An 11812-nucleotide genomic window follows, 5' to 3' on the forward strand; every position below is an offset into this window, starting at 1 on the left:
TNCGCACCACGATGTACAACGTCCACAAGCAGAGTACACTGTAGCTGTCTTCAGACACTCCAGAAGAGGGAGTCAGATCTTGTTACAGATGATTATGAGCCACCATGTAGAGGCTGGGATTTGAACTCCAGACCTTCAGAAGAGCAGTCGGGTGCTCTTACCCACTGAGCCATCTCACCAGCCCCCAGAGAGTACATTATTCTACAAGGTGCCCCCAGTCAGAAAGAAAAACCTAAAACACATGGTCTTCACCATATTCCAAGCGTGGCCTGCTACATGTGCAGGCAAATAGCTAACAGGAGACAATATAGATATGAAACTGAAGAAGGAGATCGAGAAAGTATTTGGTGATGAGGACAGATGAAATATAGGCCAAGCACACATGAGTCATGAGAATGGGTTTGTTTGTGTTTATGTTTATTTATTTTTTTTTTTAGTTTCGAGTCTGTTGTCATGGTCGTTTTTCAGGGTGCATATGTAAATTCAGCTGTATTCTGAGTAGCATTTCTGATTTCCAAAAGAATAACATTTTTTTAAAATTTTATTGTATATGAACATGTGTGTGTCTGTGTGTGAGTTCCTGTGTATGCCTATGTGTGTGAGTGTGTGTGAGTGTGTCTGTGTGAGTGTGTGTCTGTGTGAGTGTGTGTGAGTGTGTGTGAGTGTGTGTGTGTGTACGCGCGTGTGTGTGAGTGTGTGTCTGTGTGAGTGTCTCTGTGTGTGAGTGTGTGTGTGTGAGTGTGTGTCTGTGTGTGTGTGTGCATGTGTGTGTGAGTGTGTGTCTGTGTGAGTGTCTGTGTGAGTGTGTGTCTGTGTGTGTATGTGTGTGAGTGTGTGTGTGTGTGTGTGCGTGTGTGCCCTAGAGAGCCAGAAGAGGACCACCCTCCTCCCAGGTGAAGCTAGCCTGTGTTAAGTTGACAGGTACAAACCAGGAGGACCCAGCAGGTTCTTTTTGCTCCATGTCCCTCCCCTGACCACACTAGCCAGACTCACAAGCCATTCTACTCCATCTCCCAAAGGAAGAAACTTGGATTTTGACAAGTAAACACATTTATTGCTTAAAAAACAAAACAAAACAAACAAACAAAAAAAACAGATGTTATATTTGACATACAAAAAAAACCCAAAAACCATAAATGGTCTCAGAAAGCCTTAAAAGGCACTTGTTCTGAACATATTTTATTCTCTGAGACAGTTCCACAAAATCAGGGGAGATTTAACTCCAGCACTCAGGAGGCAGAGGTAGGTTCAAGGTCATGCTGGTCACAACCTCTCTCCTCACCGCAACCCAGACCCTCAGCCGGTTCCAGCTCGCCCACTCTGTGAGGGTTTGGATGGAACTCTGTCTGCAGACTTCTGCCTCAGGGACTGGGCTGCCGGCTGGTGGGCTCTGGAGAACGGACTGCCTCCTGAAGGTGCTGACGTCACTGCCACATTAATCCCTTGCTGGTTTCGAAATATGAGGCAGTCTCAGAGGTGACGGAAGGAGGTCAGCCCGGTCCCTGTCAGCAGTGTTTCTGAAGGACACGTTTCGTCCCTTGCTCCTTCCCCGCCTGTTTTATCCCACTTCCGGGTCACCAAGCTCCTGCACTGACATTCTGCCTCGGTTCTGGCCCACAAACAATTCAGTCAGGTGACCTTGGGCTAAAACGAATCCTTCCTCCTCTGTTTTTCTCTAGCGTGTCACAGAGACTGGGGAGTTGCTGGCGACTCAGGCATGGGCAGGCAGATGTAGCCCTGCTGGCTACTGGACTTCACTTAGCCTCGCTCTCCCAAGTGGACAGAACGAGGAAGAGCCAACAGAGCCAGACCCAGAGACAAGAGAGAAACAGCGTGGGTGTCCTCATGCCCAGCTAACCTGGTCCTTACCTTTTGTTCCCACAGTGGTTGGTTTTAAAAAACAAAACAAAACAAAACAAAACAAAACAGGCTCTCATCTATCTCGGGTTGGCTTGATGTTAGCCAAGGACAGCCTTGAATTCCCAAGTGCTGGGATGACAGGTGTGTGCCACCGTTCCCTTTATGTGGCACTGGGAATGCAACCCAGGGCTTTGTGCACACAAGGCATGTGCTCCATCAGTTGAGCTATAATCCCATAATGCATCGTAACTGTTGGCATTTCGTCTAGGCTCCGCCCCATAGCTACCTAGCAACAGCCAGGCATGCCTGACTCACTGTAAAAGGGGCTGCTTGTTCCATCCTCTCCCTCTTGCTCCTGCTCCCTTACCCTCTTCTCTTCCCCCTCTCTCCTCCCATGACCTAAATAAACTCTATTCTATACTATACCTATGTCGTGTGGCTGGTACCTCAAGGGGAAAGGATGCCTCAGCACGGGCCCGCAGAGGCACCCCTTACCCCGCACCATACCTCATCTCCACCAAACATATCGCTGGCTTCTCTTTTTACAAAATGCAACAATAACCAGTCCATCCAGACCTCTGTGAGGCCTAGCCAAGGACCACTCTGACACACACGGTGTCTGTACATCTGCACCCTGACACGTGTGGTGTCTGTGTACACCTGCACCCTGACACGTGTGGTGTCTGTGTACACCCACACTCTCAGTGCAAACTCCCAGATGTTCAAATAGTCTCACCATCATCTGGCAAATACAAACATTGCCACTCAATAGAAAGGGACAGGAAAGAGGCATAGACTTCGTTTAAGACGCCGAGTCATCAAAGCAGCATAGGGCTTTAACAAACTCACCCTTGAGGTCAAAGAATGAATATAGGGGTCATTATTCTGAGGTCCTGTCCATGGTCACACAGAGACCTCATGGACATCCTCTGGGACATGCAAATAAATATTATATTCCCAATCTTGATCGGCCGGAGGGACAAAACATCCAAGCCATCCCTCTCCACGTGGCTTGCTAGATCACAAGCATCCTTGGATCGCTTGGCAGGCTGTCTTGTGCTGGTGACAGAAGTGGTGAATTGACACCTTGCTCAGCTAGAAACTGAAAGATCCTTGGGGTTCCTCACACCCACTTCTAGGTGTGAGGAGCCTACAGTGGGTGTGTGAAGCTTGCAGAAGGCAGGAGTCGGTGTTCCTGGAAGACATCTGCCCCGTGCATCTTCCAGGAACACGTTCTGGTTTGATGCCTGCTCCCCTTCAGGGGCCAAACCCTTGCAAGGAATCCTTTGATACCTGGAGGCCAGTTCCGCTTCACATGGGATGCAGCATGATGAAAGCAAAGGGCATGCACGCAGCCAACTGAATCTCCTGCACCTACAGACTGCGCAGCTAAGCTACAGTAGCTGCAGACGGGCTGAAGGTACGTTAGGCAGGGCTGTGTCAGGAACGAATGTCATCTTCAGCCGGGCACCCCCAACCACTGCAGTTAAAAATGGACCCAGACAGAACGGTGCAGAGCCTCCCAACTCACTGCTTGTTCAGGTTGGGTTCTGACTAATGCCTGACCGCCATCTTCCCCCACTGGATAAGCTGCCAAACCAAGCTATGAGCGTGGCTTTAAGTATCAAGGTCCTGGCCACAGCACGACCTTGGGGATGAGACGCTGGTACAGAACTGCTCCAGGAGAATGGGGAGCTGGAGGAGAAGACAGCAGAAGGCAGAATGCCCTGTTTTCTCCAGTTCAGCCCGCAGTCTCATGACCCGTGCAGCCTGTGACCCTTGGGGACAGTCATCCCCAGAGCAGGCAGGTGCAGACCAGTTCTACTCCCTTTCCCCACCCACGACTCCGCCCCTGGAATATTGCCAGGTGATTTTTCTACTAGTGAGCGGAGGCCTGCAGGGGCGCCAGCTGTCTGAGATAAAAATGCAGCTGCGGATCTGCTGCAGAGCCATTCTGAGGGGCTCACACACTCCGTTGGAGACAAAATCCAAAAAAGGTTCCTGGAAATGAACCTCTAAGAAGTAACCCCGTGAGGGTTTTCTAGAGGCGTCTTCATTCCCTTTTGCTTGGCACACCCCTGACTCTCTGTCAGAGTCAGAGAAAGAAGGCAAAAGAGGACGGGGGGGGGGGGGGGAGAGCTCAAGGCCTGTCAGGTGTCAGAGGAGGCTCTCCAGAGAGAGCTCTAAGATGGCAGTCCAAGTGGAAGGCAGCCGATTCCACTAATTTGGGGAGCAAAAGTGAAAAGGGAGTATTTTCTGCAGAGCAATAGTAAGCCGGAAATTGGGGCTGGAAAGATGGCTCTGGTTAAGAGCACTGACTGCTCTTCCAGAGGTCCTGAGTTCAATTCCCAGCAACCACATGGCAGCTCACAACTGTGTAACTCCAGTTCCAGGGCATCTGACACCCTTACATAGACACATATGCAGGCAAACATCCACATAAAAATTTTTAAATCTTTTTTGATGGGACCACTTAAAGTGCAGTTAGCAGGAACATTTGCCTGGAATTAGAAATCAGGATCTAGCCAGCAACTTGCAGAAGCCCCTCACAAGCCTGGAGATGCTAACTGGCATGTCACCCCAAGGAGGACAACTTCTGCCATTCGTATGCCTCTGTGTCCTTCCCATGGTGGACTCACGGGTACCCAGGGAACCTGACTCAGCCATGTGAGCCCCTCATGGGTTCCCTAGAAAGGAACAGGCCCCACGGGGTGCTGACATGGCCTCTAGAACCTAACATACAGTTTCTGGACAACACTGGACATTTTCCCAGTTTCAAATCTTCCATCACTAAGGCCCTGCCAGGTGGCACATTGGGCTATTCAACAGGACAAGGTGTGCCTGTGCACAGCATTTAGCATCCGCCCATCAGCAGGGAACCCACAAGAGCCACCAGGCAAGGTGCAGACTTTTGCTTCCATTGTTTCAACGAGGGAGTGACCAGGGGTATGATTAGCAGATCCCACCAGGGGTTGGAGCCAGCCCAGGGCCAAGGGCTTGCAGACCAGTGCTAAGCCACAGCTACAGGGGCCTCACTTCCCTAGGGGAGCCAGAAGTGACTGCAGGGAGGGAAGGCTGTGTCCCAGACACAAAGTGACCACATGTCCCCCTTCCCCAGGAACCTGGACACCTTATCCTGTCTCCCCAGCCTCAGATCCCCACTTCCAGACAGGCAGGAGGCTGGCAAAGGCTGTATTCTTCACACTGTTTATCGACTCAATGTGAGTGGTTTGCAAGCAACAATTTTTTAATGAAAAAATTTTTAAAAATCAAGGGTATCCCAGGTCTTAAGGCTGAGAACTCCTTCCTGAGACAGACTTATACACAGATGTGACTGATTGGTGACATAAAGCACTGCTGGCTGTGGATGATGGTCCAGAAAGTCTGAAGAGCAAATCTTCCGTGGTCCTGACTCTGAACATCACCCGTTCCTCACCCAGGGCAGAAGGGGAAAGGCCACGCACAGGTGCATGCCAGAGAACACGGACAATGTCCCCCGCCAACCTTTCCAATGAGATTTTATTTGTGCTTGATTCCGGAAAGGAGATCTTTGGTATTCCCCCCACACACACACACACACTGGCCTCCCCTGTGCAGACTCCCCACAGACAGAGGCCAGTCATTCTTCTGAGTAAGAACAGGACGTTCTAGGCTCAGGCTGGGCAGTGACTCACAGTTATTCAGAATGGTGACACAGAGCCTGTGCACCCTTTCTCCTAAGGCATGCAAGGCCCCTTCCTCGCTGATGTTGCAACTGCAGAGGGACGAGTCCGTAAAGAACTGATGAAAACGCACTGGGCTAAGAAGCCTGAGAGGCAGTGAGCAAGAAACAAAAGACGTTTGGCACTAAAGCCGCCTCCTGGGTGGAATGTGAGTGGTGGCACGTGGGCTCCCCCACATGGCCAAAGGTGGAACTTCACCTGCGACTACCTGCATCCAAGCCTGAGCAAAGCAGGCCAGGAAAGGACCCCAGGGCGTTCCTCTTTTCTGCCAGTCTGGGTCACTGGAGGCCAGAGTAAGCAGAGGTTTAACAAGAGTGCCTTTCATACAGAGCCCTCGGCTCAGGCGACACTCTGTGCACACATCTCTAGTGAAAGCAAGAATTCTTTTCCATGTGCTGCCTGGAGAAAGTACAATCAAATAAAAGGAGAAACAGATTTCCTGACGCCCCTCATCACAGGAAAACCACTCTCTGGGAAAATTCTGAAAGACACGGAGACTCTGTGACTGACACAGGTAACTGACAGGAGGGGCTGTCCTAACCCTTCTGGGCCTTCCCATGTTCACATGACTAAGCAGGAGGCCTAAACGAAAACTGTATGTGCCCTGAAATGTTTGCTTTATGTTGTTGGCCCCGAGGGGACTGAAGTTAGGAGCTGCCTGTAATGTTCCCAGTGGTACAGTCAGTGAGATTGGTGGAGATGCCCGGCAGAGGAGGGGTCGCTGCCAGGCTTGAAGCCCGAGAGGTAGTGAGGAGAGCTGGCTGTAATCTGCCCTCGTGCCGGCAACTGGCCACATAAGCCCTAGAAAGAGGCTGTGATCCGGAGTCACCCCGGACCCAGGAGCAGACAGAGTCCTCTGTCTCGTTAGATCAGAGAAGCCCGACAGCCCAGTGACAGCAGAAGGGGACTCAGTGGGGAAAGGGAGCCCCGGTCTCTAGATTTGGGGGGAACTTTTGACACGGTAGTGTCTGTGTCTGTAGAGAGGGAGAGGCTGAGGGGTAACGGGGAATACTGAGGACAGTGGGTGTCTGCCCAGAGCAGATGGAAGCTGACCGGAGGAAGGCTAGATCTCAGCTCGATGTGCAGAGGGATGAGGGGATACCAGAAGAAGCAAGATGCCTGGTGAAGTCTCAGGATTGTGTCTGCTCTGCTGGCCTGGCTCAGAGCAAGACATTCACCAGGAGACTCTGCACCCTGCTCCCCACCAACACTGGCCCCTCTTCCCACAAAAACCAGTTTGAAGATCTCAGGCCAGTTTTGGCAGGCCACTTTGATTCTTCAGCGTGGAGCCTTTGCCCGGTCTTATTGTGTGTTGTAGATACTGGTGTGTAACTGCTGGGGGCCTTAGTCCCTCTTCTATCTGGGTTTTGAGACCAGAGCTCTACCTTGTTTCCATGTGCAGGCACCGAAATTCCACAGAACCAGTGTGTCCAGGAAGCTGGCACAGAGTTTTGTCCTTCCTTGTCTGGGGCCTGACTCTGGTACCAGGCTCCACACAGCTGAGGCACAGTGGGCAGCTAAGAGGAAGGCTGAGAGGGACTAAGACAGGATGGTGCTGTCATCCCAGAAAGGCCTCGTAATCCATGTACCAAACCAGCTGCCCAGAAAGAGGCACCACCCCTGAGATGGGCCACTTCTTGGGCTCGTGGCCCACGCGGCTCACCAGCGTGGTGATCTCACGTTTTGTCCTGCCCATGACCAGGACAGCTACCTTCTTGGCTCGATTGATGAGGGGCAGGCTGAGGCTCATGCGCTGGTGTGGCCTGAACGGGCTCTCGGTCAGCACCACCAGCTGATCACCATCCAAGCCTGTGGGTGACTGTGGGAACAGAGAAGCCGTGTGCCCATCGGTGCCCATGCCCAGGAGCACCAGGTCGAAGCTGCTGTTGGCCACCAGGGCTGAGATCTCGCTGGCATAGGTCTGAGCTCCCTGGTCCTCCTTGGCACAGAGTCGCTGGTGCAGGTGCACCGGCATCGGGTGGATGTTGTAGTAGGGTACCCTGACGTGCTGTAGCAGGTGAGCCTGCAGGCCCTGGAAGTTGGAGTCTGGATCTGAGAGAGGGACACAGCGCTCATCAACCAGCCAGAGGTGTGTGTGGGCCCAGGGGAAGCTGTAATGCCCCGTGGCCAGCTGCTGGAAGAGAGCTATGGGGCTCGAGCCACCTGACAGCGCCAGGTGGAACTTGCCGAAGCGCCGTACCGCCTGCACCGCGGCGGCTTCAATGTCGTTGGCCAGCTTAGAGATCAGCTCCTCTGGCCAGGCAGTAATCAGTGGGCTCTGTCTATACTGGGCCCCGAGGACCTGGAACTCACTGGGCTTTGGGACCGAGCCTAGTTCTGGTATCAGCAACTCTAGCTGCTGCTGGGAAAAGGTCAGCTGACCACCGCTAAACTCAAAGTCCAGCAGCTGGCCGTTCTCAGCTCCCCCTGGGTACGGGCGTGGAACTTCAAAGGCCAGGCTGTCCAGTAACGGGGTCCAGAAGACCCAGGAGGCCAAGAGGTTCTCTGTGGTGATGAAGGACTCCTTTCGGCAGTGGAAGATGTGCGACAGGAGGGTGGAGTAGGCGTCTTGCTCCCGCACAGGCCTGTAGGCATAGTAATCAGACAGAGGATGACCGAACAGGCGGAGCCCAGGCTGGTCCTGCACCTCCTTCCAGCTCTGAGTGGGTAGAGAGGGCTTGAACAGGTTCCGGCTGACCAGGATGGCAGGGTGGCCCAGATCACCGTGTCCAATGTAGAAGATAATCTGCTGGGGCAGGCACCGGCTCTGCTCCGGTACCCAGTGTCTCTCGTTCTGGGTACAGTACGCCCGATTCTTAAACACGATCCGAACATAGCCCACTCTCTCATCCAAGGCCTTGCCAGACATCAGGATGAAAGGGACACCCTCCCAGCGTAGGTTGTCGATGTGGACAAGGACACCTGAGGTGGGGAAAGAACAGACAGTGACATCACAGCCTGAGAGTGGGGTTCACAGCCCACCTCGCACCTGGCGACCCTGCCGAGCCCTGTCTTGCTTTGCCTTCAGCCTCCCGCTGCCTCTTCTCAGGCAGGGCTGGAAACAGCTTGTAGGGCTCATTCTACAGCCAGAACACCAGCACTCTGAGGTCCCTCTGGTCTAACCAGGCTTGGTGCCTGCCATGGGAAGTTCTCTGGAGGGGCAGAAGGGGTGGGAGGCATGTTGGGCCTTGATGGGTAAGGGCAGCGTCCTGAGGAAGGGCAGTTATCTTGGTGTGAAGCCCCCAGGATGCCAAAACAAGAGCAAGCATGAGTGGAGGCCAGGTGGGTGGGGAGGAGATGAAAGAGTCCTTAGGGTGGGGTAACATGTGCACATGTGTGCAGGCCACAGTCATAGGAGCCATGACACACAGAGTCAAGCTTTCACTTGCTTCTGTGCCTTCATGTACAAGGACAATGACTGCACTTGCCTTGTGGGTGTGTTGGGACTGAGGTGAGGCACATACACTATCTGCCACATCAAATGGACTCTAAATGGCCATGGCCTGTCTCTGCCTTCTAACAGTCAACAGGTCTCCCCAAATCCTCCTGGGACTTTCCAGGTAGCTCTAGCAGGTATCTGATGGCCAATGTGGTGTCTCTGTGTACAGGACCATTCCTTGGCTGAGACTGGGTAGAACTTTGCCCCTGAAGGTGGTTCCTATCCGAGTCCCACAGGAGATTCCCTGGGACTGCATGAAAGCTGAAGTAGGTGACCTGCAGCTTGAAGCTGGCAGCAGGCCTAGGAGGTGGTGATCACCGTGTACTGAAAAGATCTCCTGGAGTCCCAGCTACCTCACTGCAAAGGGCACTTGGTGAACCAGCTGCCTCTGGCTGCTGGGGCCCCCACAGACACCAGCTCCGATGCCTACCTGCGAAGGTTGGTGTCAGGCTCTGGAAGCCGTCTGGCTTCTGCAGCTCTCGGCGTACCTGCCCACTGTAGGCCTGGTACTGGCCCAGGACGGCGCTGCTCTTCTGCAGCCCCCGCAGGGCCTGGAAGGCCTGGAGCTTATGCTGGAGCACAGCGGCTGAGCTGCTCATGTTGAGGGGCAGTTCCATGGCCACCAGCGTGAGGATCTCAGTCAGGTGGTTCTGCAGCGTGTCACGGATAACGCCATACTCCTCATAGAAACTGGCCCGACCTGAGTGACACGAGGGCTGTCAGAGGGTCCCCGAGGTTGGTGAGACGCTACCCCATCACTGCCCTGGCATCCTCATCCCTCCATCTAAAGAACCCATGACAAGGTGTGCCACAGCAAGCTGCAACATGACACAGGAAAAAGGATGGTTTGGGTCAACCGCCCTTCATCTACGAGTATTCTAAGAGAAGGGATCCACCATCCCCCTGGGCCTTACAGGAATGTGCTTGGAAGGTCCTAGTCTGAGGCCTAGAAAAAACATCTCTGGACCTTGACCAACCTCCTTGCCCTGCCCTCCCTCCCTGGGCACTGGCCAGCAGGGGAAGCTACCTGATCAAGGTGAGAAGTGGGTAGGACAGCCTGGAGAGGACTGGGTGCTGGCTCTGACAGCCACCTCCTAATGAGGGCTACTTCATTGACTGGTTTGGATGTCCTACCACTAAACAGCTAAAAACAACATCGCATGGCCCAGTGCAAGGGTATACTTAGCCAAGGTACAACAAAATGGAAAGGAAAGAGGAAAGGGGACAGGAAAACCTGTGAGATGAGTCAGAGGGTCATGCAAGTCTCCTCCGAGACCAACATGCACTGCAGCTGAAGAGACCTGGGGTAGGAGAGACAGGGCCTGCTGGGGCTGGACAGGAAAGCAAGAGGAGATGCTGGAGGGGAGCTGGCCACCTGTGGGGAGAGGTTAAGGTACAGTGCCCGGGCTCCAAGGGAAGCCCCTGGATGTCCACAGGGGAGCAGGATCCTGGCCTGCTCTGCTGTGCGGCTGTAGAGGCAGGAAGAGGTGACAGGGACGGTCAGGCTCCCACTAGAGCAGTGGCTGAGGAGCCAGAGTCTTTTTAGCTGACTGGACTTGCCAACCAAAGAGGAGAGGACGGTGAAAGGAAGGGAGGGGGCAGAGGCAGACTCTGAAACTGGTCCAGAGCAGTTTCATCCCTAACACTCAGAGATGGGAAGACAGGCAGGGAACGAACTGCTGAAGGGAACCACGCATGTGTTACGTCCGGGTGGAGACTGGCTGGCAGGTGGGCCAGTGTGACCTTGAGGGTTGTGCCTAGGAACACCAAGCCCAAAGCTTGCCACCTGGGACCTGGGATACCACCAAGCACCTGACAGACGTCACTCTTGAACCACGAAGGTCTGGCATGGCAAGTATCTGCTTGCCCCTGTTCTAGCTGGGAAGGAGTCATGTGACCAGGGCCAGGACCAAAGCATGCGAGTTCTGATTATCCCTGACTTCCACACAGACACAAGCATCAAAGCACAGGACTCAGATGTACCGCAACCCTCGTCATGGGCTTGGATGTCCCAACTCATAAACACCAAGCCCAGTCGCCACCTCAGTCACACGGCAAACCTGACAGCACGGCACGAAGACCATTCACTTACCAATGCTTTGCCATGTGTGCTGCAGTGTAGCTAACTAATCCCTGCGCACCCCAAAACCTAGGAGCTCTGGCCTCCAATACTGTAGGCCTGCCCTCTCCGACCCACTTCATGCTGCATTCACGTCTGCATCTGAGGGCCATGGTGGAGACTAAGCTGTTGTGTATGGGCTACCTAACACATTGCCACTTTGATTCAATAGACAGCAGAAGGAATGGCTGCACACACATCCTGGCACGTGTCACAGGGAGACAGCATTGCTTTAGTCAAGGAGGAACTGACTTGGAGAGGCTGTGGGGCTGAGGAGATCAGATCCCGGTTCCTGACATCTACATCAGTCAACTCACAACTGCCAGGAATTCCAGCTTCAGAGGAGCTGACACCCTCTTCTGGCCTCTGAGAGTACCAGCACATACATGTACATACACCCATGTTAGTGCGAGCGCGCGCGCGCACACACACACACACACACACACACAGAGTAAATTAATAATGGAGAAAGAGGCTCTAACCTGGCACCCATGAACAGAATCAAAGTAGGTAGCCATCAGGGAAGTTAGCAATCCAACAGAGAATAGTTAGAGGTTAGGAGGGGCTGGGAGAGTGTACTGGCTAGCTTTGTGTCAACTTGACACAGCTGGAGTTATCACAGAGAAAGGAGCTTCAGTTGGGAAAATGCCTCCATGAGATCCAGCTGTAAGG

General features: G+C 53.4%; 1 protein-coding gene across 2 annotated transcripts in view; it reads right to left on the reverse strand.

Moving 5' to 3' along the window:
• Nucleotides 1-5084: 5084 nt before the first annotated feature.
• The window catches only part of H6pd (hexose-6-phosphate dehydrogenase/glucose 1-dehydrogenase), a 29152-nt gene continuing 22424 nt past the window's right edge, over nt 5085-11812 (reverse strand). For both annotated transcript variants that reach the window (XM_021200076.1, XM_021200077.2), the window contains exons 4-5: nt 9452-9721; nt 5085-8504 (exon numbers count right to left, since the gene is read on the reverse strand). In XM_021200076.1, coding sequence (XP_021055735.1) covers nt 7141-8504; nt 9452-9721 — 1634 coding nt within the window. In that variant the 3' untranslated portion in view covers nt 5085-7140. The remainder of the gene's footprint in view (nt 8505-9451; nt 9722-11812) is intronic.

The sequence above is a fragment of the Mus pahari genome, chromosome 6 (genome assembly GCF_900095145.1).
Source record: "Mus pahari chromosome 6, PAHARI_EIJ_v1.1, whole genome shotgun sequence".
Lineage (NCBI taxonomy): Eukaryota > Metazoa > Chordata > Mammalia > Rodentia > Muridae > Mus > Mus pahari.